This window comes from Coregonus clupeaformis, chromosome 36, assembly GCF_020615455.1.
Source record: "Coregonus clupeaformis isolate EN_2021a chromosome 36, ASM2061545v1, whole genome shotgun sequence".
NCBI lineage: Eukaryota > Metazoa > Chordata > Actinopteri > Salmoniformes > Salmonidae > Coregonus > Coregonus clupeaformis.
In genome coordinates this window covers 28,626,966-28,654,351 of record NC_059227.1, presented here as the reverse complement: position 1 = coordinate 28,654,351, position 27,386 = coordinate 28,626,966, and the positions used below count along the sequence as shown (strand labels likewise).

Genomic DNA, 27,386 nt, shown 5'->3' with positions numbered 1-27,386 from the left:
TGTAAACTTTCGACTTCAACTGTATATACATATTACAATTTTTTTTGCATACAATATAGTTCATTATTTATATAATTTATTTTATACAGTATTCTTTGCTAATGTTAATGACCCCTCTATATTTAACACGGTTTTTAAAATAACATGCCCATGACTAGTGATCTTTAATCCTGTTTATAGTGGACATGTTATGACTCCTTCTGCCATAATTCCTTAGCAGTAATCCTGAAATGCTAACGCTAGTTGTTGTGGTTTTTGGCTCACGGCAGGAGCTCCTTTTGATGGTGACAGATGGAACGCAACAACAGTTTAAAAAGATGAAAGGTGTTCCTGTGACCCTTTAATACCCCCTGAATACCCATTCAAGTTGTCTGCACAGGGGGCTCGGGTGATGTTCCACACTTCGTTATCAAAGGCTGCTGTTCAAACGTGAGAAGGAGATTTCAGATGTCGTCTGATTCAAAGGTTGACATCACCGGTAGCAGCGGCCCTTTGGGCACGCATCATCACATGCTCCCGGGCTAAATCGTCATGACCTGGCATTTCACCCACCCTGACTTCCAGCTCCCTTTCCCAGGCTACTCTGACTGACTGACAGTCCAGCCCCAACTCTAGCACCCAAAATCCCCACTCTGAGTCCCCCCTGCTCTAATGTTACCCAACCAGCCTCGTTCTTTTGGGAATACATGAATGTGGCCCTGTCAACATTCCAAAAAGAGCAAGAGAAAACAGTACAAGCAGATAGCCTGTTACGCAACGTGGCCAGTGGCAGTAGCCAGTCAGCCAGCCAGCCAGGCAGGCCGTGGTACATACAGCAGACAGTGGCACTCTGTGTGTGCAGTCTGGGAGGAGGCAGGGTGGCGAGGGGTGGCGAGGGGTGGCGAGGGCTCTCTCTCAGCGACCCATGGGGCTGGCACTGTGCTGGGAACAGAGTGATCTGGCGGGGCTGGAGCCGTGGGAGCAGACACTGGGAGGCAAGTCTCCTGGCGCGACGCTCAGCTCGGTTCCCTCTCTCTCCCTTTATCTGAGACACAGGGCTGAGAAGTGGGTCACCCACGGCCAACAGAGTTAGAGTTACAGTTACAGACAGCCCACTGGGCGCTGACGCCCTAGTCTATTCCCTACCTTTGTGGGGGTTTTTTGGGCCCTCAGAGTTGTACGTCAACATTTAGGTGGAAGGTTTTATACAGTACACAACATCAAATACATTGACATTTTGTATCAATTCAAAATTGATACATCCTCTGAAATTCAAGAGGACTGGATATGTTTAGAGAAACATGAGAATATTGGAAATCAGAATCAACATGCTAGAAAGGTTTTGTATAAATTCAGCCAATAGTTTTGAAAGTATTGCTCACAAGCCAAAACGGGTCCCTGAAAATGGTGCACAATTGTGTACAATGTCATCCATTTTGTATTATATGTTACGTCCCCCACCAAAAAACATTTTTTCCCCTGAAATTTGTATGATATGTTATGAATTCCAATTCATACAAAATGTTACGAATTTGTAGGTGCTTAAGATCTCGTTCAATCTGTTTAATTATTCTGTTCTGAAGCACATTGGAGTGATGGCGTTGGGCTGTGGCATTGCTCCATCTGGGAAGCATCGCACCCCACAGAGCAGCTGAAAGGGCTCCCTCGTAATGCCAAAGGCAGGGTTAAATGTCCTGTCACACCGCCAATAAATCGAAAGAAAAAAAATCACTCTCCACATTCAGCTAACAGTGAACAACAACAAGCCATAACCACGCCTGAGGAAAGAGACTATTCTCCATAGAAACAACTGATTATCATTTTCAGAATGAGTGATTATAGATCACTCTTTGAAAATACAGGGTTAAACAAGATATACATATCTGTTATCATAACTTTTAGATGATAAACCAGTGTATTCAAACAGATAAATTATATATGTTAGGGACATGGCAAGTTCCACCTCCTCTTTTCGTAAGTGAGCTAAGCTGTGCTTTGGGCCTCCCGAATGAGCCTAACATACACTGAGTATACAAACATTAAGAACACCTGCTCTTTCCATGACATAAACTGACCAGGTGAATCCAGGTGAAAGCTATGATCCCTTATTAATGTCACTTGTTAATTTCACTTCAATCAGTGTAGATGAAGGGGAGGAGACAGGTTAAAGATGGATTTTTAAGCCTTGAGACAATTGAGACATGGATTGTGTATGTGTGCCATTCACAGGGTAAATGGGCAAGACAAAAGATTGAAGTGCTTTTGAACGGGGTAAGGTAGTAGGTGCCCAGCGCACCGGTTTGTGTCAAGAACTGCAATGCTGCTGGGTTTTTCCACGCTCAACATTTTCCTGTGTGTATCAAGAATGGTCCACCACCCAAATGACATCCAGCCAACTTGACACAAGGTGTTCCTAATGTTTGGTATACGCAGTGTACATGACCTCTCAAAGTCTCTTAGTCATAGGAGAGGAGCCATGAATTACAATTTCCTTTCTTCCCACTCTCCCAGAGAAGAGAAGAAAGCAGCAGTGTGATCGAGCCCCCAGTCAGTCCTCTTCTCCTCTTCTCCTCTCCCAGAAAAATACAGATTTTCCTGTCTTCCCCTGTGAACCATGTTTATGACCGGGCCGAGGTCGCTCACTTCAAGGTAGTGCTCTGCTCATTTGAGGTGCAGTGAGCAGTGTTGCTGAGGCTCATGTTTCACCGGCTCTGGCCCTAACCTCTTCCCATTCACATGGCCTGCAGGGACACAGCCCTCCTCTGTCTGACAGACTCTGCACAAGGCATTGCAAGTGATGCTATTTGTTTGCCACCATGGTTTTCCACAGAAGCGTTGTTGCTGCTGGTTGCTGACTGGTAGGAAGCTGCGCTCTGGCAACACCCAGAGAGAGCAGCTGGGGGATTCCAGGGCCTGGGATCAATTACCTGTTGCCAAGGTAACCCAGGCAAAAAGGATGTGCACTACCTTATTTACTTCTTCTTGATGCCATCCTGGCCAGAAATCTTGTCTATAGCCTGTTAGTCAGGCATATCTAAGTGTGCTTAACAAGACAAATATCACATCAATAGACCAAGACCAGACACAAACTGCATTTCTGACATTCTCTGGTTTAATCAACCTTCTTATATCACCTTTAGCTTTTGAGAACAAAACAATTATAAAATAAACTAAAATGTAAAATATAAGTTGTTCCAGTTGTTAATGAAATTCACCACTAAATAAAATGAATAAAATGCTAGAATCATAAGCTAAATGAAATATAAAAAAGATTTGTGAAACTCTGAAGTGTGCTACTAATTGTGCCTCAGTGTAGGGGCCCGCTCTTAGTCTTTACAATGTCACTCAACAACAGTGGCTAAATCACTAGGCAGTGATATATAGCAGAGTAGCCAGCCAGGGAGGAGGACATGGGAGTTACAATGACAGTCTGGTGCAGAGAGCAAGACCTCTGAGTGATGCTCGCTCGGAAGACCCCGTGCGGGCGCTCTCAGTAAACATCCCCCCGCAAGCCCAACGCAAGGCGGTACGGCATTCTCACGAGAAACTGTCCCCACGTCCAGCCAGCCTCACAATTACCATCACTCTCGCCGAGAGGATCCTCAGGATGGCCGGAAAACATGTAAAATCCCCCTAAAGATTTCCCAGACCATTTTTAGTGCCAGGCCCTAATTTTTTAGCAACTAGAGTCAAACTGGGGAGTCAAAGGTTAGGAGGACGTCTTAAAAAAAAAAAAAATGTAACACAGACAAAAACCTAAAAATAGAGGATGGGACGATACATTTGGGGCCGATTCAGACTTAAGAAATGTACGCCTTACCTATGCACACCTTTCGTACGCACTTCTCAGTAGTTGGTATTCAGACTTACCTTATGCAGGTGCGTAATGGTCTTTGCAGGCGTTGTTCCCTTGTGTGCGCTGAATACATTTAATTCAACCGCTGAAAACCCTCCCACTTGCTGGCCAACAGAGTTTCTCGTGGAATTTTCATTCAATAGAGTTTTCAGTACATTTATTAAAGCCATCCCTTTAAATTTGGTGTACATTTAATTTGAATTTTCTCGACAGACTAGAATATTTGGAGAGAACGGTTCAGAATATTAGGGATCAATTAAAGAAATCCATGTAAATACACAAATACACAGAAATACTCAGGGGTGCGTGCTCAGTCCCCTCCTGTACTCCCTGTTCACCCATGACTGCATGGCCAGGCACGACTCCAACACCATCATTAAGTTTGCTGACGACACAACAGTGGTAGGCCTGATCACCGACAACGATGAGACAGCGTATAGGGAGGAGGTCAGAGACCTGGCCGTGTGGTGCCAGGATAACAACATCTCCCTCAACGTGACCAAGACAAAGGAGATGATTGTGGACTACAGGAAAAAAAAGAAGACTGAGCACGCCCCCATTCTCATCGACGGGGCTGTAGTGGAACAGGTTGAGAGCTTCACGTTCCTTGGTGTCCACATCACCAACGAACTATCATGGTCCAAACACACCAAGACAGTCGTGAAGAGGGCACGACAAAGCCTATTCCCCCTCAGGAGACTGAAAAGATTCGGCATGGGTCCTCAGATCCTCAAAAGTTTCTACAGCTGCACCATCAAGAGCATCCTGACTGGTTGCATCACCGCCTGGTATGGCAACTGCTTGGCCTCCGACCGCAAGGCACTACAGAGGGTAGTGCGTACGGCCCAGTACATCACTGAGGCCAAGCTTCCTGCCATCCAGGACCTCTATACCAGGCGGTGTCAGAGGAAGGCCCTCAAAATTGTCAAAGACTCCAGCCACCCTAGTCATAGACTGTTCTCTCTGCTACCGCACGGCAAGCGGTACCGGAGTGCCAAGTCTAGGTCCAAAAGACTTCTCAACAGCTTCTACCCCCAAGCCATAAGACTCCTGAACAGCTAATCATGGCTACCCGGACTATTTGCACTGCCCCCCCACCCCATCTTTTTACGCTGCTGCTACTCTGTTAATTATTTATGCATAGTCCCTTTAACTCTACCCACATGTACATATTACTTCAACTACCTCAACTAGCCGGTGCCCCCGCACATTGACTCTGCACCGGTACCCCCCTGTATATATAGCCTCCCTACTGTTATTTTATTTTATTTCTGCTCTTTTTTTCTCAACACTTTTTTGTTGTTGTTTTATTTTACTTTTTTATTAAAAATAAATGCACTGTTGGTTAAGGGCTGTAAGTAAGCATTTCACTGTAATGTCTGCACCTGTTGTATTCGGCGCATGTGGCCAATAAAATGTGATTTGATTTGATTTGAGATATTTGTCTCCTTTTCAGCACCAATTGGTAAATAAACAAATGCTCTGATCTTGTATAATATTTAGGGTTAGTAATGTATTTATGAATAATAAAAAAACTGGTTTGGAGCACCTTTACCCACTAAATATATTGGTGAATAAAAAATACAGTGGTTTGATTCATCTTGAAAGTTGCTATATTCAATTGTTCAATACATGAAATATTGGAAGGTGAGAAAAGTGTAAAATGGGGGTTGAAGAGTAGTCCTATAAATCTACACTAATAATCTTCACTAATCATGGAACTGTGATAATGGTCCAGTCATTGTAAACCGTGTGCCAGGCTCCAGCTTTAAACTACTATGTATGGTCTGCGTTCCATAATGATTCAAATAGGCTACATGTCCCAAATTATTGCACAACTTGTAATACATTAGCTTAATATGATCCACTATAGCTAGCGATCCTCAGGAACAACACCACTAACATGACAGAGGAAAGAAAGGTACATCAACAATGTAATGTAATGATGCAAAATGTAAGGAAACTAACACTAAAGTCAGTGACAGTTATAAATGTATGTGGGTGGCTATCGATAGTGGCTAATATTTAAAACAATACAAATTGTAAAAAATACAGTGAAAAATCTGGGCATATAATTAAAGGATTCTAGAAATCATAAATCAACTCAGTAAGTTTGGCTCTATACTGTAATTTGTGCATGGCTACAGAAGCCTATAGCTTGGGTCTCCAAATTTCATCCCAAGTTATAAGGCCAGCATTTCATCAACGTCCCTGCGGAAAAGCTTAAGTTTGCTGCCATATAACTGGTTTCACATTTGTCTCCAGCAATCATAAGGTAAAATAGATCTAAAACAATTGTAATTTATATTTAGAATCCCCTTTTCCAAACAGCTTACTCATTTACCTCTTATCAATAGCTCTTATCAATTTGTACAGTGCATTGAGAATGGTGTTATTTCTATTGAAAAAAAGTAGATGATGTTCCATTTGGAACCGACAGGTTGCTAGACCTTATTCATCCTTTCATTGCGTGTAAAAGTGGTGGAATTATTATGGAATTCAAGGTCAGAATATGGCATATCTGTAGACACACCTCCGCCATACCTTCATTTCTTTGATCTCCACCCCCAACGAAAAGCAGGTGAATAGCATGCTATTCTCATGCTAAAATTCAAGGTCAGAATACGCTTAGTGAGACAAGTGCATAAAAAGGGAATTATGTTCCATTTACGCTTGCTCAACTCAGGTAGTAATCGGCCCCTAAGAGATGAGCAGTCACCAGCTAGCTATCCTAGCTGTCCCTTTGGTTGGGCAACTGGCTGGGTCTATTTTTTACCCCACGGAGCAGAGGATGGATGGGAGGAAGGAACTTGTTGTTTCCTGTAAATAGAGGGAGGAGTGCAGCAGCTATCATTGTTTTGACAACATGAACAGAGTGGATGTTGTTATTGTCTAACAGCCATCACATTGACCTGTGAAGGGACTCTTTCCCTACATGCCCTAGGGTCAATTGAAAACATCCCCCCGTTGATATGATATGAGATTCTTAGCAGAACTTTAAGCAGATGAACGGCATCTTGACTAACAGTAATGCAGGTAATGTTTGAATGATTTCAAAGGGCATGGTTTTGTCTGAACTGGGAACTTGTTCCATCTTGAAGATGAAACCATACTCAGAGGGAAAACATTTCACTCTGTCAGCAGCTTAGGAAGCCAATGGTAATTACTCAGAAAGGTTAATAACATAGTCTGCTTAGGGGCTAATGACGATGGAAACTATTCAAACATTATTTCTCAGGCTCACCAACACATTCCAAAGTTGGGAACAATTACAGATATAGTATAAGCTGACTATAGTCTATCATTTCAAACATAGGCATTACAGTAGCACAAGAGTACAGAGTTTACTGATACTTCAATTACTACTGCTCTACAATCCACATCAAAGCGGACTTTGGTCGGTTATATCATCCATTAAACCCATTTAACCCCCCAGTCGTGCCCCAGAGAGAGCCCTTCCAGGCTGGGTATGTTTGTCTACCATGCCCCTAAATAGAGTGTCTGTCTGGAGGAAACAATGTAGGTAGGAAGTGTGGTGGCACAGGTGGATGAGGCTGACATCCACCAACGAGACTGTCCCTGTCTCTCTGACAGGACACACACCCTGGATATAGCATTACAACCCAAGAGGGAGGAAGAGACCCATATCCTTTGCCATCATCATGACGAAATGTGGGCTCACAGCTGCTTGGTTGTAAAGACACTGAGAGACAAACATAACACAACTCAGTTGGGGATGGGACATAGGCCTATTTCTAGAAATAAACATGTTGGAGGGTATTCTATGTGTCATGGGTTGAAGATTTAGCAACAATTTAGAACACAAAAGTCCAGTAGCGGTGTGTGGGTAAAATCACAGGGGAAGCCAATCCAAGAAAGAAAATGCCATATTACAACCTATGTGTTTTGATAATTGCGTTGTTTGCTCTATAGCCTGTTAGTTCATATGCCTCAACACCGTGATATTTAGGCTTAAGTTTGAGACAATAAGAGGACACAGTGGCAGAATAAATTCAACTACACCTTTGTTTCATCACAAAACTGGAGAGCAACATCTGTCCAGGGAAGTTCACAAAACATACTGTATGTAACAAACAGTTACATGACTACAGCGTTGTCAATCAAGGTAATGTTTTTGATATTTTTGGACTACTAAACAACTATTGATTTAGAACCACGGATAGTTACTGCAATCACCGCATCAAATCGCCTATGCTTACTCTAATACAGTGACAACTAAGATACAAAAAACAATTTAGTCCAATCAACGTAAACTAAATATGATATGGCTGTCCATGGTACTGATTTCTGTGTGTGTACAGTGAGGGAAAAAGGAGGAGGAATCAGCTCAGAACTACGCGGGAGGATCATGTCAGTGATCTCAAGGCAGCTGGGACCATAGTCACCAAGAAAACAATTGGTAACACACTACGCCGTGAAGGACTGAAATCCTGCAGCGCCCGCAAGGTCCCCCTGCTCAAGAAAGCACATACAGTGAGGGAAAAAAGTATTTGATCCCCTGCTGATTTTGTACATTTTCCCACTGACAAAGAAATGATCAGTCTATAATTTTAATGGTAGGTTTATTTGAACAGTGAGAGACAGAATAACAACAACAAAAATCCAGAAAAACGCATGTCAAAACTGTTATAAATTGATTTGCATTTTAATGAGGGAAATAAGTATTTGACCCCCTGTACGGTCAAATCCTGGGTGAGAACCTCCTTCCCTCAGCCAGGGCATTGACAATGGGTCGTGGATGGGTATTCCAGCATGACAATGACCCAAAACACACGGCCAAGGCAACAAAGGAGTGGCTCAAGAAGAAGCACATTAAGGTCCTGGAGTGGCCTAGCCAGTCTCCAGAACGTAATCCCATGGAAAATCTGTGGAGGGAGCTGAAGGTTCGAGTTGCCAAACGTCAGCCTCGAAACCTTAATGACTTGGAGAAGATCTACAAAGAGGAGTGGGACAAAATCCCTCCTGAGATGTGTGCAAACCTGGTGGCCAACTACAAGAAAAAGGTTTTGCCACCAAGTACTAAGTCATGTTTTGCAGAGGGGTCAAATACGTATTTCCCTCATTAAAATGCAAATCAATTTATAACATTTTTGACATGCGTTTTTCTGGATTTTTTTGTTGTTATTCTGTCTCTCACTGTTCACATGAACCTACCATTAAAATTATAGACTGATCATGTCTTTGTCAGTGGGCAAACATACAAAATCAGCACGGGATCAAATACTTTTTTCCCTCACTGTATGTGTGTGTGTGTATGTTGAATCACCCAGAAACGCCAATGCCATCCTCCTCTCTTTCATGACTCTGTCATACAGTACACGCTTTTTGTTTTTTGGTGTCCTAGGTTACCTGGCTAAAATGCTTGCTCGCTATCCTTTCCTTTCATGGGTAATGATGCACCAGGCCAGCTAGTTAACATTAGCCTACTACATCTAGCTACAGTTGAAGTCAGAAGTTTACATACACTTAGGTTGGAGTCATTAAAACTCGTTTTTCAACCACTAAACAAATGTCTTGTTAACAAACTATAGTTTTGGCAAGTCGGTTAGGACATCTACTTTGTGCATGTAACAAGTCATTTTTCCAACAATTGTTTACAGACAGATTATTTCACTTATAATTCACTGCATCACAATTCCAGTTGGTCAGAAGTTTACATACACTAAGTTGACTGTGCCTTTAAACAGCTTGGAAAATTCCAGAAAATGATGTCATGGCTTTAGAAGCTTCTGATAGACTAAATGACATCATTTGAGTCCATTGGAGGTGTACCTGTGGATGTATTTCAAGGCCTACCTTCAAACTCAGTGCCTCTTTGCTTGACATCATGGGAAAATCAAAAGAAATCAGCCAAGACCTCAGAAAAAAAATTGTAGACCTCCACAAGTCTGGTTCATCCTTGGGAGCAATTTCCAAACGCCTGAAGGTACCACGTTCATCTGTACAAACAATAGTACGCAAGTATAAACACCATGGGACCACGCAGCCTTCATACCGCTCAGGACGGAGACACGTTCTGTCTCCTAGAGATGAACGTACTTTGGTGCGAAAAGTGCAAATCAATCCCAGAACAACAGCAAAGGACCTTGTGAAGATGCTGGAGTAAACAGGTACAAAATTATCTATATCCACAGTAAAACAAGTCCTATATCGACATAACCTGAAAGGCTGCTCAGCAAGGAAGAAGCCACTGCTCCAAAACCGCCATTTAAAAGCCAGACTACAGTTTGCAACTGCAGATGGGGACAAAGATCATACTTTTTGGAGAAATGTCTGGTCTGATGAAACAAAAATAGAACTGTTTGGCCATATTGACCATCGTTATGTTTGGAGGAAAAAGGGGGCTGCTTGCAAGCTGAAGAACACCATCCCAACCGTGAAGCATGGGGGTGGCAGCATCATGCTGTGGGGGTGCTTTGCTGCAGGAGGGACTGGTGCACTTCACAAAATAGATGGCATCATGATGAAGGAAAATTATGTGGATATATTCAAGCAACATCTCAAGACATCAGTCAGGAAGTTAAAGCTTGGTCGCAAATGGGTCTTCCAAATGGACAATGACCCCAAGCATACTTCCAAAGTTGTGGCAAAATGGCTTAAGGACAACAAAGTCAAGGTATTGGAGTGGCCATCACAAAGCCCTGATCTTAATCCTATAGAAAATGTGTGGGCAGAACTGAAAAAGCGTGTGTGAGCAAGGAGGCCTACAAACCTGACTCAGTTACACCAGCTCTGTCAGGAGGAATGGGCCAAAATTCACCCAACTTATTGTGGGAAGCTTGTGGAAGGCTACCCGAAACGTTTGACCCAAGATAAACAATTTAAAGGCAGTGCCAACAAATACTAATTGAGTGTATGTAAACTTCTGACCCACTGGGAATGTGATGAAAGAAATAAAAGCTGAAATAAATCATTCTCCCTACTATTATTCTGACATTTCACATTCTTAAAATAAAGTGGTGATCCTAACTGACCTAAGACAGGGAATTTTTACTAGGATTAAATGTCAGGAATTGTGAACAACTGAGTTGAAATGTATTTGGCTAAGGTGTATGTAAACTTCCGACTTCAACTGTACATATTGAACTTCCATCCTCTCAGGCCAGGGGCACAATGTATGAATTTATGGTTAGATCAGAATCGCCGTTATAATCATTGGCCAGTACATAGAATTAAGTAAAACCACAAGGCCAAGTCCCTATCTCCATCCATGGCTAATTTAGGAACGGACAATTTTAGCTAGTTAGCTAGCCACTGGAGCACAACGACACAACAACATGCAATAATTCAAGTTTTTTCTGTAAATAACGTTTGGCTTATGATTGGTGTGAAGCCAAATCCAAACTCGCTTTTTTTGGTGCTCCAGGACCAAAAACAGTTGAGCTCACTCAGTTTAGCTCAACGCTGATTGTCTATTTATTTATTTTTATCAAGGGAAGCCAAATGCTCGCTGGCATTCAATGCTCTTTTTGACCAGACAGCATCAGATAGATGGCCTGCACATACTGAGACAGATGGGCACTGTTTCGCTCGCTCGGATGCTTTCTCCAGCCTCTTGGGAATTGAAGGAAAATTCTGAAACACAGAGAGACCAAAGATACATTATTTTATTTTTTCTTGGTATTTTTGGGGGGGAAGCATCAATGAATACACGCCACTGCAAAAGTCACAATATCATGGAAAGGTAAATTCCTGTCAATTTGTGGAAAAATCACCCTGATTAACTCTTTAGTATTATCCCAGTTTACCTATTTGCTTATGGTCTTGCCTACGCCTAGCGAACAGTTTTTTAAATTATATGAGAAAAAAATATTCAATTTTTGTCATGCCCTGGCTCTGGGACTCTGTAATGTTGAGCCAGGGTGTGTAGTTTCTAATGGTTTGTGTTCTAGGTTCGTTATCTAGCTCATGTGTTTTTGTGTTGGCCGGGATGGTTCTCAATCAGAGGCAACGAGTATCAGCTGTTGCTTGTTGTCTCTGATTGGGAACCATACTTAGGCAGCCTGTTTGGCACAGTGTTTTGTGGGATCTTGTTCCGTGTATGGTTTGTGTTTGTTACCAAGGACTTCACGTATCATTTTGTTGTTTTTGTTCGTGTGGTGAATATAATAAAGTATGTTCACATTTGTCTACTCCTTTTGACGATCGTGACAATTTTATTTGGAACAGCAAGCCAGACAAAATTAAACGGGCCTATTTATATAATGAATATGAATTCGGAAGACATAAATTATTTAATATTAAAGCATTAGACTTATCACTAAAAACTTCAGTCATACAAAAGTTATACTTAAATCCGAACTGGTTCTCTAGCAAATTAGTAAGATTGTCTCACCCAATGTTCAAGAATGGCCTTTTCCCCTTTATTCAGATTACAACCTCTCACTTTCAGTTATTTGAAAAGGAGATAATTTCCCAAATATCACTATTTCTAAAACAAGCCATAGAAAGTTGGTTGCAATTTCAATTTAATCCTCCAGAAACGATAGAACAAATAATGCAACAAATATTGTGGTTAAACTCAAATATACTAATTGACCCCAAAAATTGTTTTTTTACAAAATGTTTAAAAAAGGTATAATCTTCGTAAATTATATCATCGGTAGGACTGGTGGAGTTATGTCGCACATGCAGCTAACAAAAACATATGGAAATGTCTGCTCTACGCAAGATTACAACCAAATAATAGCAGCCTTACCGCAAAAAGGGAAGAGGAAAGTGGAAGGGGGAGAAAGTAAGGAACTTGTCTGTCGGCCTTGCATTAAAGAACATAATTGGTTAAGGAAAACTGTGATAAATAAAAAAGTATATCAGTTTCATTTAAGGACCAAAGGATTGACAGCCGTCCCATATAGATTGCAAAATAGTTGGGAAGAGATTTTTGACGTACCGATCCCATGGCATAGTGTTTATGAACTGATACGCAAAACGACACCGGATTCAAAACTTAGAATCTTTCTATTTAAATTATTATATAAAATTCTTGCTACCAATAGAATGTTATTTATATGGGGGATACAATCTTCCCAGCTCTGCAGATTTTGCTGCGAAGAGACAGAATCATTAGATCATTTGTTTTGGTACTGTCCATTTGTAGCTTGTTTTTGGACACAGGTCAAGGAATGGATAAAGGATTGCAATATTTACCTGGAGCTAACCTTTCAGATAGCATTACTGGGTGATCTGAAAAGTCATAGTCAATCGATCAATAACATAATAATACTTTTAGCAAAAACAATTATTTTCAATTCACAATCTGTAGAAACAATGAGAATAGAAATGTTCAGAACTTTTGTAAGACATCACAGTACAGTTGAAATATATATGGCAAATAGAAATCCTATATGGATGGTGTTAAAAGATAGATGGGAGGTGTTGAATGGAATTGAAGGATGGGACTAATAACAACTAACAACAAATAATAACAAGATAACTAATAATGTAAGCATAATGTGTCCATAATACGTATATAGGTTGTAGGTTGGGAGCTTTTGTGAAAGAGCACAGTTAGAAAGATATGGCATATAGAAGCAAACCGGATGGACATCATGAAAATGATCGGAGAGGTTGAGAGTAGAGGAAGTTCAGGAGAAAAAACTAACAAAATATGATTATTGTAAAATTGACTGTGTCTATAAAATGTAGATAATAGGTATAAGCTGAAAGTAGAGGCCTAAGCATTATTGTTCACTTTACTCCAAGTATGGAAAGGGTGGTGGGGTTGGAAAGTAATAAAGGGGAATATATATTTTTAAAGGATATGTATGTGTATGTATGTATGTATGTATGTATGTATGTATGTATGTATGTGTGTATGTATGTGTGTGTATGTGTGTATGTGTGTGTGTGTGTGTGTGTATGTGTGTATATGTGTATATATATATATATATATATATATATATATATATATATATATATATATATATGTATATTATATATATATATATGTATATATATATATGTATGTGTATGTATATGTATATATATGTATATATGTACAGTGAGGGAAAAAAGTATTGGATCCCGTGCTGATTTTGTACGTTTGCCCACTGACAAAGAAATGATCAGTCTATAATATTAATGGTAGGTTTTTTGAACAGTGAGAGACAGAATAACAACAAAACAATCCAGAAAAACGCATGTCAAAAATGTTATAAATTGATTTGCATTTTAATGAGGGAAATACGTATTTGACCCCTTCTCAATCAGAAAGATTTCTGGCTCCCAGGTGTCTTTTATACAGGTAACGAGCTGAGATTAGGAGCACACTCTTAAAGGGAGTGTTCCTAATCTCAGTTTGTTACCTGTATAAAAGACACCTGTCCACAGAGGCAATCAATCAATCAGATTCCAAACTCTCCACCATGGCCAAGACCAAAGAGCTCTCCAAGGATGTCAGGGACAAGATTGTAGACCTACACAAGGCTGTAATGGGCTACAAGACCATCGCCAAGCAGCTTAGTGAGAAGGTGACAACAGTTGGTGCGATTATTCGCAAATGGAAGAAACACAAAATAACTGTCAATCTCCCTCGGCCTGGGGCTCCATGCAAGATCTCACCTCGTGGAGTTGGAGGAATCAGCCCAGAACTACACAGGAGGATCTTGTCATTGATCTCAAGGCAGCTGGGACCATAGTCACCAAGAAAACAATTGGTAACATACTACGCCGTGAAGGACTGAAATCCTGCAGCGCTCGCAAGGTCCCCCTGCTCAAGAAAGCACATATACATGCCCGTCTGAAGTTTGCCAATGAACATCTGAATGATTCAGTGGAGAACAAATACTTTTTTCCCTCATTAAAATGCAAATCAATTTATAACATTTTTGACATGCATTTTTCTGGATTTTTTTGTTGTTATTCTGTCTCTCACTGTTCAAATAAACCTACCATTAAAATTATAGACTGATAATTTCTTTGTCAGTGGACAAACATACAAAATCACAGAATCACTCACCTCTATGGAGTCAGCAGGAGAGGAGTGCATGCCTGGAATAGTGGCAAGGGTCCAGCAACATTCCACTATGCTGGCCAGCTTGGGGGAAGCGATGGATCGGGTTCTTCAGGTCGTCCAACGCCTGGAGAGAAGAGGAACCGATCCGTCGAGACCAGCTGACCAACCGGATCCAGCCACCTACATCACAGCACCCGGAGGGATCCAGATATCTCGACCACGGGCGTTCGATGGGACGCCGGCTCTATGTCAGGGATTCCTTCTCCAACTGGAGCTGTACTGCTCCAGTGTCAGGCCGGCGCCATCAATTCGAGAGCAGGTGTCCGTCCTCATTTCCTGCCTTTCGGGGAAAGCCCTGGAGTGGGCCAACACGGTTTGGAGAGAAGGAGGAGCCGCGTTGGTGGACTACAGGGAGTTCACCCGCCTATTTCGGGCGGTTTTCGATCACCCGCCCGAGAGTCGAGAGGCGGGTGAGCAGCTTGTCCACTTGAGGCAGGGGACGAGGACAGTACAGGAGTTTGCGCTGGAGTTCCGGATTCTGGCAGCAGGATCCGGGTGGAACGAGCGGGCCCTGATCAACCGGTTCTGGTGCCATCTATGGGAGGACGTCCGACGGGAGTTAGCCTGCTGTGACACCAGTTTGTCTTTTACCGAACTGGTGGACATGGCCATTCGTCTGGATAACCTGCTGGCAACCAGAGGACGTCCTGGAAGAGGTCTGCCCGTTCCCGCCCCGACCAACGCGGATCCAGAGCTCATGGAGCTGGGTGGTACCGCGCACTGAGAGAGCGGAAGACGACAGTGCCAGTGCCAATCGGATGGCATGAAGGGACATTCCACCACACGTTGTCGTCAGCGCTCTTTTGGGTCAGGAGGCGGCCGGCAGGGCACTCTCGCATCACCCCAGGTATTGAGCACCCACACTTGTTCAGAGCCCTCTGATGCGCACTGTACCATACCCATATACTTCCTTGATTACATGAGAGTTCCCAAGTGTAAGGCGCTAGTAGATTCAAGCGCAGCTGGGAACTTTATGGAAAAAAACTTTTGCATGCCGCCAGGGCATTTCATTAGTTCCCCTATCCATTCCACGCCCCATCAGAGCACTTGATAGTCGACCATTAGGGACTAGCACTCCACAACCCCACTTTCTCATGGCCGCAGAGGGTTCTCACGGGGTGGTTGCGAGAGTGTCAGGGTAGGTATCTGGGTGTTTCCGTTGGTGCAACCACAGTGGAAAGTCCAGACGGTGCCTCCACCGTGCGCATTCCCCCGAATACCATGATCTGGCACAAGTTTTCTCCAAGAATAAAGCAACTAAATTGCCACCTCATCGGGCGGGGGAAACCCCTAGTTTCATGTGTCTCTCCTCAGGCCTGTGGTGGCTGGTCCGCTCCAGGAGTCTGAGGTGCGGGAGGTCCCTCCACCTCCTTTGGACATCGAGGGGGCGCCGGCGTACTCTGTCCGTTCCATACTGGATTCGAGGTGCCGGGTGGGGGGCCTTCAGTACCTCGTAGAGTAGGAAGGGTACGGTCCGGAGAAACGGTGCTGTGTCCCGGTGAGGGATATCCTCGATCCCTCTCTGTTGAGGGACTTCCATCATCGCCATCCGACTCGCCCTGCTCCGCGTCCTCCTGGCCGACCCCGAGGCCGGTGTCGGCGCACTGCTGGAGCTGCGTGTCAAGGGGAGGGTGTACTGTCACGAATTCAGCCGAGGCTGCCCCTCCTCCTTGCTCGGGTAGGTTTCGGCGTTCATCGTCACCGGCTTACTAGCCACTACCGCTCCATTTATCATCACTCCATTTGTCTTGTCTTGTCAATCACACACACCTGGTACTCATTCCCTCATTAGTCTGTGTATAAGTGTTCCCTCTGCCCCCTTGTCCTTTGTGAGTGATTGTTCATTGTGAGAGTGAGTAGCTCGGTTGAGCTACTCTTTCCTTGTATGTAGCCAAGGTGGATTTTTCCCTTGTGCTAGTTTCGTTTTTACGCTTGCTGCACTTTATTCACGTACACTGAATAAACTCTGGATTTCGGTGTTTTACCTCCTGCGCCTGACTCCGTCATTCACACCTCATCACATAATGCCTCATCAGACGTGCCAAGGCCACAACTTCTAAAGATACAGGGGAAACAGATTTAACAGCAACAGAAGGAAAGAAGGGTCTAAATACTCACTTTGTAAATATTTGGAGATTATGAACACACAATCATTAATTTCCATAAAATGTATCTGACTCTATCAAACAGACAATTCCTTTAGAAACTTTGTTTCTCATGCACTTAGTTTTCACACACTTGGGGAAACTACGTATATAGGTTGGACATCATAATGCCAAGTTAAAGGTATTTTTCTAATATGAGAGAGATTCCTGGTATAATGATTAGGATACTAATTTCCTGGGCATTAAGCCAGACTTAATTTACCAGACAGCTTCAAAGCGAGTCCAATTGTAATGTGTATCATTTTGGGCGGCATTCTATTGCTCATAAAAATCATTTTATTAACATTTAAAAAACATGTTATAAGGTATTTTATGTGTCAGAATATGAATACATTTTCAAAGAAACAATCTGTACATACATTGTCAACTAGTAAGCTGCATTTAGACAGGCAGCCCAATTCTGATCTTTCTCCCACTAATTGGACTTTTCGGCAATAACATCAGATCTTTTTACATCAGATATTTTTCAGAGCTGATCTGATTGTTCAAAATACCTAAAACAACTGTTCGGACAGTGCTGAGTTTATGGTTTGCGCATAGCCTTGTTTATGATGCCATCTATTGGCTCTATTTGAGCATTACACACATTTCTGGCCAGGCTTTTATTTACTACAGGTTCACCTAAACTACCCTCTGTAGTGCCTTGCAGTCGGAGGCCGAGCAGTTGCCATACCAGGCAGTGATGCAACCAGTCAGGATGCTCTAGATGGTGCAGCTGTATAACTGTTTAAGGATCTGAGGACCCATGCCAAATCTTTTCAGTCTCCTGAGGGGGAATAGGCTTTGTCGTGCCCTCTTCACGACTGTGTTTGGACCATGATAGTTTGTTGGTGATGTGGACACCAAGGAACTTGAAGCTCTCAACCTGCTCCACTACAGCCCCATCAATGAGAATGGGGGCGTGCTCGGTCCACTTCTTTTTCCTGTAGTCCACAATCATCTCCTTTGTTGAGGGAGAGGTTGTTATCCTGGCACCACATGGCCAGGTCTCTGACCTCCTCCCTATAGGCTGTCTCATCGTTGTCGGGGATCAGGCCTACCACTGTTGTGTCGTCAGCAAACAATAATGGTGTTGGAGTTATGCCTGGCAATGCAGTCATGGGTGAACAGGGAGTACAGGAGGGGACTGAGCACACACCCCTGAGGGGCCCCCGTGTTGAGGATCAGCGTGGCAGATGTGTTGTTACCTACCCTTACCACCTGGAGGCGCCCCGTCAGGAAGTCCGGGATCCAGTTGCAGGACGGGCTGGGTGTACAGGAACGTGAAACAGCCAGAGAGTGTGTCTGACCACATGTACAGAATGTCCATGATGGCGCTGACAATAACAGATCACAAGGTCAATAAAGAAAGGTAAAGTTGGTCTGCACACTCATCTGTTCAAAATTCAAATGCTGCTGTAATATAAGTTGTTATAAACATTTCATTACTTTCTTGCAGTTTTTCATGCTTTTTCATACTAGGTTTATAATATATACTGTATTTGATGTATTTATGGTATTATTAATTTTTATGAATTACCTCTCTCAGGTGCATGAAGTTGGCCTTGGTTCATGACATGGCAGAATGCATTGTGGGTGATATTGTACCAGCAGACAATGTTGGTAAAGCAGAGAAACAGACGGGAAGAGGCAAATTAATTATTCCAAACCCTCCATGGTGTCAACATGTAGGAAATGGTAGATTTGTTGATTTCTCAGAAATATCAGCCAATGACAATCCTTTCTTTCTCAGGAAGCAACATACTCAGGAGGGCTTAAGGAAAGAGATCTATGAACTCTGGGAGGTCAGTCACAGCTGTTTTCCACTTTGCTACCTTCATCTTTCTGTGCCTGTAGTATGTTTGTTCCTCCCCGTTCCTCCACACACCCAGTGGTTAAATTAGTAATTTGGAGGTGGTGGAGCCCTATCCCTCCACATCCCGGTTCAACCCTAATCCTAGCCTCAACCCTAACTCTAGCTTCATGTTTACACCCTAGCTCAACCCTAACCCTAGCCTCAACCACAACCCTAACTCTAGCCTCAACCACAACCCTAACCCTAGCCTCAACCACAACCCTAACTCTAGCCTCAACCACAACCCTAAGCCTAGCTTCATGTCAACAACCTGGCTCAACCCTAACCACAACCCTGACCCTAGCTTAATGTCCACACCCCAGCCTAACACTAGCCTAAAACACAACCCTAACTTCATGTGGACATCCCTGCTCAACCCTAACCCTAGCCTCAAACCTTACCCTAATTGGCATAGCCCTAACCTTGGTTTATCATACTTTAATCCTACCTTTCTCTTTAACCCAAGGTTCAGGAGCTCAGCACTGGGAAGCTCCAGCTTAATTGAATCACTGCTCACACTCCTCCCACACTGTTTGTCCCCAGGAGTACGAGAGCCAGTCGAGCACTGCTAAGCTGGTGAAAGAGTTTGACCTGCTAGAGATGATTCTGCAGGTCCATGAGTACAAGGAGCTGGATGAGAAACCAGGCAGGCTACAGGAGTTCTTTGCTTCTACACAAGGTAGGTACTATCTCTCCTTTAACTTGGTAGTGAGGGCTGATAATCGGCTCTATGGGCTATGTAAAGGTGGTGTAAAATGTTTGTTTCTTTCAATCTCCCTCCACCTCAGGCTGATTCCACCACCCGGAGGTTGTCCAGTTTGTGAAGAGTCTGAATGAAGAGAGAGTTGGTCACATGGCAGCTGGAGTTGATGGGTTGTCTAGGAGCTCAGAGACCAAGAAACCAAGAACAGACTCCTCCTCGTGACTTCAACATTTCCACTGAATGATGCTACACTCAGCATGTGTCCATGATGTTGTGGTAGCCACTGTTCTAACTGTTCCTCACAGGACATGGCAGGATTTCTGGTTCGGGAGTTGTTTAATAATGAAGCAAAAGCTAGGCTATCATTGAAAACAAACGTGTGCCCTGTTTTACTCCCAAAGTGCTAATTTTATTCTACATAGAAGTTGGGCAAGATTTTGAAAGTCATTTGTTTTTAATGAACGTTTCTGGATATGCACATATTTCGCCTGTACGATTCCTGTGACGTATCAGAAGATGCACATTTGTATTTATTTTTAGTTTGTTTGACCTCTTAAGCTGTGAGTCTTCAGTAAAACCACTGGTTATGAGTACGACAACATTTATTTGAATGAATTCCAATAGGCCTACTTGTTCCAATCAATAGAAACTGCAAACACCTCATGACATGTTCTGTACAAAGGCATTAGTGTAAATACTTGAGTCAATGGGAAGCTGTTTGTCAATTACAGCACATTTAAAAATGTGTTTGGGCTGTTTTAATACAATGTATGTGTGCTTGAGTGTTTTATTTTATTAGATTAGTACATCATTTAACATATAGTATATATTTCAATGTAATAACATGTTTTAAGAGTGACACATGACACTGGACCTTTAGGTTGGTTTGCAACAAATTACTTAATAATGATACTGCAGAAAACACAGTACATTCCCATAGCAGTCGTTTTGGCGGTGTCGGAGGTGGAACTGCATTAGAGCGGTCAAATCCACAAGCGGCTCCTGGCATTATACCTACAGCGGACATTGCCATTGGCTGCATGGCGTCGCATTAAGAGAAATCCCATGCAGCCTTGTTTACAAGTTCGAACACAGGAATGTGAGATGTTATCTATATCTCGATTAGGTTGATAGAAAACCTAATTATTTTGTTTGAATGATTTTCAATTTGAGCGACTATTTCTATATAGCCTAAACTTTCTCATTCTGAACTTCAAACACGAGTGGGACGGGTGTGGCTTCGTGACACCTCCAAAACATCAGTTTATGCGTGTGTCGGCTATCGCCGGTTAACATTTGATCTGATTGAATCTAGGCCTAAATCAGTAAATGTCTGAAAACATCCATCACCTGAATGTCTGATAAACGTCACAGTTAACTTAAAAACCAAGAAAAACTATGAGGAGAAAATTAGTTAATTATGTAAATAGAAAAACAGCTGTACGGTCCATTATTGAAGATTAGCAGTAATAACCAGAAATAAACACATTTAAAAAGAAACATTTAATCCCACAGGGTGTCAAAGCATCTACACCGCTTGACAGCTGTGACCTATAATAAGCATAAGTTGTGTATCATATACATACACTGTATGGTCATTCTGCCCACGATCAAGCCTCATGTGCAAACAGTGCACGGTTGGAATAAAGGGGATATTAGTATGATTCATAGGGATGACAGTCTATTCAGTAGATTCCAGCACAAGGCCTTACCTTGGTCCCCATTAACAGTGCAGTGTAGGCCTACAAATCCAGCACATGCAATTTCAATTATTAGTATCAAATACAACTCCCTCTCCCCAATAGTTATATGACTGTCCACTCTTGGAAAGTAGGGGCTCTATTCAATGTGTATTGCTGAGGCCGTACAGATTGCACAATAGAAATGTAAAGGTACATTTCCGATTGAGCTAATATATGCAGCGTTTACCGTGAATGCAGTCTCCAATAATACGGGAACATTGCCTTAAAATTTTTATCACGCTGTAACACTGGACTTCCACAATACGGATTGAATAGAGCCTATGTCCTCATGAAAATACAAAAAAAGTAAGTTGTTTTAGTATTGGGAAGAAACGTGTCACTACTTTTAGTTTTTCAAATACATTGATATAAACAGGACGGATTCATTTAAATTTTAATACAAAAGCTAATAGTTGTAATCATAGAAATGAAATATCAAGGACAGGAGTGTTTTACAGTAGCACAATCTTTCTTTTTCATGTATGATGGAAACACATATAAAGCTAAGTAGCAGATAGATAATACACATTTGTGTTGGTACTTGATGGGGCTTTGGGTAAATAGGCCTATGTAATGCGCTACACATCAGGTCATGTAATGTGGCCTCTGGGCCAGTGAGTGGCATCAGAGTGCTAATCCTGGTCTGGGGAGGTAGTTGAGTGGTTCAGACTGGTCTAGCAGCTCCTCTCATGATCACTGCTCTCAGACATGTTGTTGCTGGGGGTTTCTTGGCCACTGGCGTGGGCGGCTGAAGACAACACCTCCTCAAAACTCCCTCCACCCCCTTGGCTTCCCACCTTGGTCTGCTCCAAATCCAAAAACAAAAATGCACAGGCACACACACGCACACACACAAAAACAAACCAAAATGTTAAAATATACAATACACTGTTTGAACTTTCAGCAGGATTGTTAGAACACCAGATATGACAACATTAGGCTCTAAATGCTCACATTCAAAGTGGAGCAATTGTTCTCCAGAGAGTAGTGTTTAACCTCAATTAGCTGAGCTGTAAAAATAGCAGACATGATACCTAACCTAGAGGAAGATAAGCTTTTAAAGAAAGGAGTCAACAAGAAAGACCTCAATACTGTTGAGGTCCATAATGTTTACTCACTTATGTTGAATTTACTTAGGCCGGGATTCAATCTGATCGTGCTTTGTCCGCAATGCACGTTTTAAAGGCAATGTTCCCGCATTTGGGGAGAACACATTCTTAATGAACTCTGCATATCTCAGCTCATTCGGAAATTGCCTTTAAAATGGGGCATTGTCCAAATCCGCGATCGGATTGAATCCCGGCCTAACTTACTTCAACATTACGTAAATAAACCTCTCATAGCTCTCTGTCATTGCTCTGACAGCAACATGTGCCATGTTTCACATTACCTTTATGTTGGAAACGGTGCTTTCAACCTTCTCCTCGAAGGACTTGAAACTGGGCGAGTTCCTAATGGATGAAAGTCAGATCAGTTTTCCACAATACTATTATTTTAGTATACAACATGTATCTATCTGAGTCACCATGAAGCAGAACTGCACAGCGGTTGAAGCCAGCCACCATACTGTACCTTTATTCTTGTGTACACTTTTACTAAAGCTGCCTGCACTTACAGTCCTCTATACTAAAGCTGCCTGCACTTTCAGTCCTCTATACTAAAGCTGCCTGCACTTACAGCCCTCTATACTAAAGCTGCCTGCACTTACAGCCCTCTATACTAAAGCTGCCTGCACTTACAGCCCTCTATACTAAAGCTGTCTGACCTTACAGTCCTCTATACTAAAGCTGCCTGCACTTACAGTCCTCTATACTAAAGCTGCCTGCACTTACAGTCCTCTATACTAAAGCTGCCTGCACTTACAGTCCTCTATACTAAAGCTGTCTGACCTTACAGTCCTCTATACTAAAGCTGCCTGCACATACAGTCCTCTATACTAAAGCTGCCTGCACTTACAGTCCTCTATACTAAAGCTGCCTGCACTTACAGTCCTCTATCAACACAACACTGTGAGAAGACCTGTATGCTCAGTGTAATTGAAAGGTTGCTTCTAATAAACAGGTCAGATAGCTAGAAATGTATTTATCTTGTCCTGATGACTGCTGCAGTAAATATACCAATATTACAATGCAAGCCTGTTTCACCTGTAAATTCTGAACCAATACCAATTCTCCTCATCATAATGCTTACAAACATTCAGCCTTAAGACAACAAGAATGACTGGGTGGCTAAGGATGGGGATCTAGTGGAGGATTAACTCTATCACTACACACAAAGTAGGCTACACACAATTACCTCATAGCAGGCATGCTCATTGAGTGGCGGATAGAGTAGCTGTCCCAAGAGAGCATGGCCCAGGTAAGAGAGGAGTTAAATCATTAACATGGATTTACAGAAAGCAGAAATCACAGAGCACACACGCATGCTTGCGCACCCACGCACACGCATGCTCGCACATGCACACACACAAAGACACAGTACAGCACAGTACAGGCTCAGCAAGCACTCACTTTAGTCTACAGTACTGCAGCAGGGCAACTTTCTAGGCATTTCTATAATAGAGATTTACCCATCATCTGATTGCCTAAAAGAAACATACATCTTAGATTTAAATATTATAGACGAATCTAATAGCTTACAGTGTAATATGATATATGTTTTTAGACAGTGTTGGGAAAGCAACTCAGAAAATGTAGTTTACCAAGCTACCAATTACTTCACACCGGAAGAAGTTAAGCTACACTAAAGCTACCTTTAAGAAAAATATAGTTGACTTAACTAAAGTTACTTTGAAAAAGTAGTTCACTACATCCAAACTACTTCAAGATAAATTATCATATCTAAATCTGATATGTCATAGACTACAAATTGCAAGAACAGACCATTCTGGAGTCAGTTGTTAACAGAATGTGAATTTTGCCTAATAAACACAAAAACGATGTTTCAAGAGAGAATTAGGCAGGCCTGATGCCGAAAAAGAAAGGAAAGTATTGCCTACTTCACCCATATTGTATTTTTGCAAAAAAAAGTAGTGTGTAGTTCCAGTAGTTAGCTACACCGCTACATGGCAAAAAAAAGTAATTTACTACTGAAAACACTACTATTTGAATTCAGTTCAACTACCACAAAGCTACTGCAAAACATTTACGTAGTTAAATTACATGTAGTTCACTACACCTCAACACTGTTCTTAGACGACTTAGTCATGCAGTATCATCTAAAGTGATGACTTATTCATATTTCTCTGACTAACAACTTATACAGAGCTACATCTACACAAGGTTCAAAAGAGAAAGAAAAAGAATCTCAACTGTAACCATATTGGACTACCTACAAGTAAAACATGCTATTGTCAACAACACTTTAAGTCATGCATGCCTACTGGTCAGTTTGCTACAGATCTGAGGAGCTTGCTTATACAGTATTATGTGACTGCACTGGAACTGTCTCAACAATCAAATCGATAGAATACTGGAAATTATCCCATTCAGTTGGTAGTCATCATCCTAATTACTCTCATATTTACGTGAGTAAATGACCACCATCTTAGTTGGTCTTTTGACTAGTTTCAGTGCAGTCATAGCAAACACGTACGGATTATCTGACTCCAAATCAGAGGTATATGAATACTGAGATAACACTAAAACACAATATCTTACCCAAGTGAATTTGATCTTTTGATGCATAGAAAGGGATGAAAAACAAACCTATTTTAAGAGATTTGAATGACAGTATCAAGTGTCCTGCTTATACTGTACATTATGTGACTTCATTTTAGAAACACAGCAAAGAGTTAAATTAATCTTCTATTCAAGAAAAGCCACATTTAAAGATCCAGTCCACACACATCTCAAACACACAGTTAACCAATCAATCATCCAAGCTATGGTAATGCCATACCGTATGCTGTACTGTAGGCCTACATTATGAAGTAGAATGCAAATGTTTGGGTTGCAACTATTTAAAAAAAACCTGCAGTCTGTAGTGCCGAAGGTTTCATTACAGTAAGGGAGTCGCCCAAGTAAAGCCAGCAGCAAGTATCACCACAGGCAACATACCTTGCTCTGTCTGGTAACTCGTAGCTAAATAATACTTTTTTCAAATCCAATGCAAGTGGGCCAGGGCATACCCTTTTTCATTTCACTGGGCAACATAGTTAAAATAATGTGTTGTACTGTATATGTAATTCACACGAAAAATCCACACAGGAACGCATTTGTGGGATACATTAACTCAAAGCCAAACATGCTGGAATACATGAAGGAATGTCTATTTGTCTCTCTGGATTAATGTTAAACATGATTTCATACATAACATTGGTTGGTAAATACACTATTAAAGTATTTTGTTATGTGTTATTATCATGCAATAATGACGATGACATTAAAATAACAAAACAAAGACTCTTGACACCTCTACAACACACACTAAATAACATGGACAGGCATACAGTGAGGGAAAAAAGTATTTGATCCTGTGCTGATTTTGTACGTTTGCCCACTGACAAAGAAATGATCAGTCTATAATTTGAATGGTAGGTTTATTATTTGAAGAGTGAGAGACAGAATAACAACAACAAAAATCCAGAAAAACACATGTCAAAAATGTTATAAATTGATTTGCATTTTAATGAGGGAAATAAGTATTTGACCCCCTCTCAATCAGAAAGATTTCTGGCTCCCAGGTGTCTTTTATACAGGTAACGAGCTGAGATTAGGAGCACACTCTTAAAGGGAGTGCTCCTAATCTCAGTTTGTTACCTGTATAAAAGACACCTGTCCACAGAAGCAATCAATCACAAGGCTGGAATGGGCTACAAGACCACCGCCAAGCAGCTTGGTGAGAAGGTGACAACAGTTGGTGTGATTATTCGCAAATGGAAGAAACACAAAATAACTGTCAATCTCCCTCGGCCTGGGGCTCCATGCAAGATCTCACCTCGTGGAGTTGCAATGATCATGAGAACGGTGAGGAATCAGCCCAGAACTACACGGGAGGATCTTGTCAATGATCTCAAGGCAGCTGGGACCATAGTCACCAAGAAAACAATTGGTAACACACTACGCCGTGAAGGACTGAAATCCTGCAGCGCCCGCAAGGTCCCCCTGCTCAAGAAACCACATATACAGGCCCGTCTGAAGTTTGCCAATGAACATCTGAATGATTCAGAGGAGAACTGGGTGAAAGTGTTGTGGTCAGATGAGACCAACATCGAGCTCTTTGGCATCAACTCAACTCGCCGTGTTTGGAGGAGGAGGAATGCTGCCTATGACCCCAAGACCACCATCCCCACCGTCAAACATGGAGGTGGAAACAATTATGCTTTGGGGGTGTTTTTCTGCTAAAGTGACAGGACAACTTCACAGCATCAAAGGGACGATGGACGGGGCCATGTACTATCTAATCATGGGTGAGAACCTCCTTCCCTCAGCCAGGGCATTGGAAATGGGTTGTGGATGGGTATTCCAGCATGACAATGACCCAAAACATACGGCCAAGGCCACAAAGGAGTGGCTCAAGAAGAAGCACATTAAGGTCCTGGAGTGGCCTAGCCAGTCTCCAGACCTTAATCCCATAGAAAATCTGTGGAGGGAGCTGAAGGTTTGAGTTGCCAAACGTCAGCCTCGAAACCTTAATGACTTGGAGAAGATCTGCAAAGAGGAGTGGGACAAAATCCCTCCTGAGATGTGTGCAAACCTGGTGGCCAACTACAAGAAACGTCTGACCTCTGTGATTGCCAACAAGGGTTTTGCCACCAAGTACTAAGTCATGTTTTGCAGAGGGGTCAAATACTTATATCCCTCATTAAAATGCAAATAAATGTATAACATTTTTGACATGCGTTTTTCTGGATTGTTTTGTTGTTATTCTCTCTCACTGTTCAAATAAACCTACCATTAAAATTAAAGACGGATCATGTCTTTGTCAGTGGGTAAACGTACAAAATCAGCAGGGGTTCAAATACTTTTTTCCCTCACTTTAACAGTAAATCCCAGTTTTCCTTTGTCATGGCTAGTCTGAGTATTGCATTACAAGTGACACCAGGGACAGCTGTCTATGATACGATAGCTC

The 27,386-nt window shown here is 42.2% G+C and overlaps 1 protein-coding gene and 1 pseudogene across 7 annotated transcripts in view; one reads left to right on the top strand and one right to left on the bottom strand.

The window, feature by feature from the left end:
• The first annotated feature begins 904 nt into the window (after window positions 1–904).
• Window positions 905–19,794, top strand: LOC121552153 (annotated as a pseudogene).
• A 1,266-nt stretch (window positions 19,795–21,060) lies between these two features.
• Window positions 21,061–27,386, bottom strand: part of LOC121552206 (tumor protein D53 homolog) — a 53,306-nt gene continuing 46,980 nt past the window's right edge. For 3 of the 7 annotated variants that reach the window (XM_041864949.2, XM_041864943.1, XM_041864945.1), the window contains 4 exons: window positions 24,974–24,988; window positions 23,610–23,648; window positions 22,705–22,765; window positions 21,061–22,120 (listed from right to left, as the gene is read on the bottom strand). In XM_041864949.2, the coding sequence (XP_041720883.1) occupies window positions 21,989–22,120; window positions 22,705–22,765; window positions 23,610–23,648; window positions 24,974–24,988 (247 nt within the window). In that variant the 3' untranslated portion in view covers window positions 21,061–21,988. The remainder of the gene's footprint in view (window positions 22,121–22,704; window positions 22,766–23,609; window positions 23,649–24,973; window positions 24,989–27,386) is intronic. The other 4 variants (XM_041864944.1, XM_041864946.1, XM_041864947.1 and 1 more) reach the window with 4 other exon arrangements.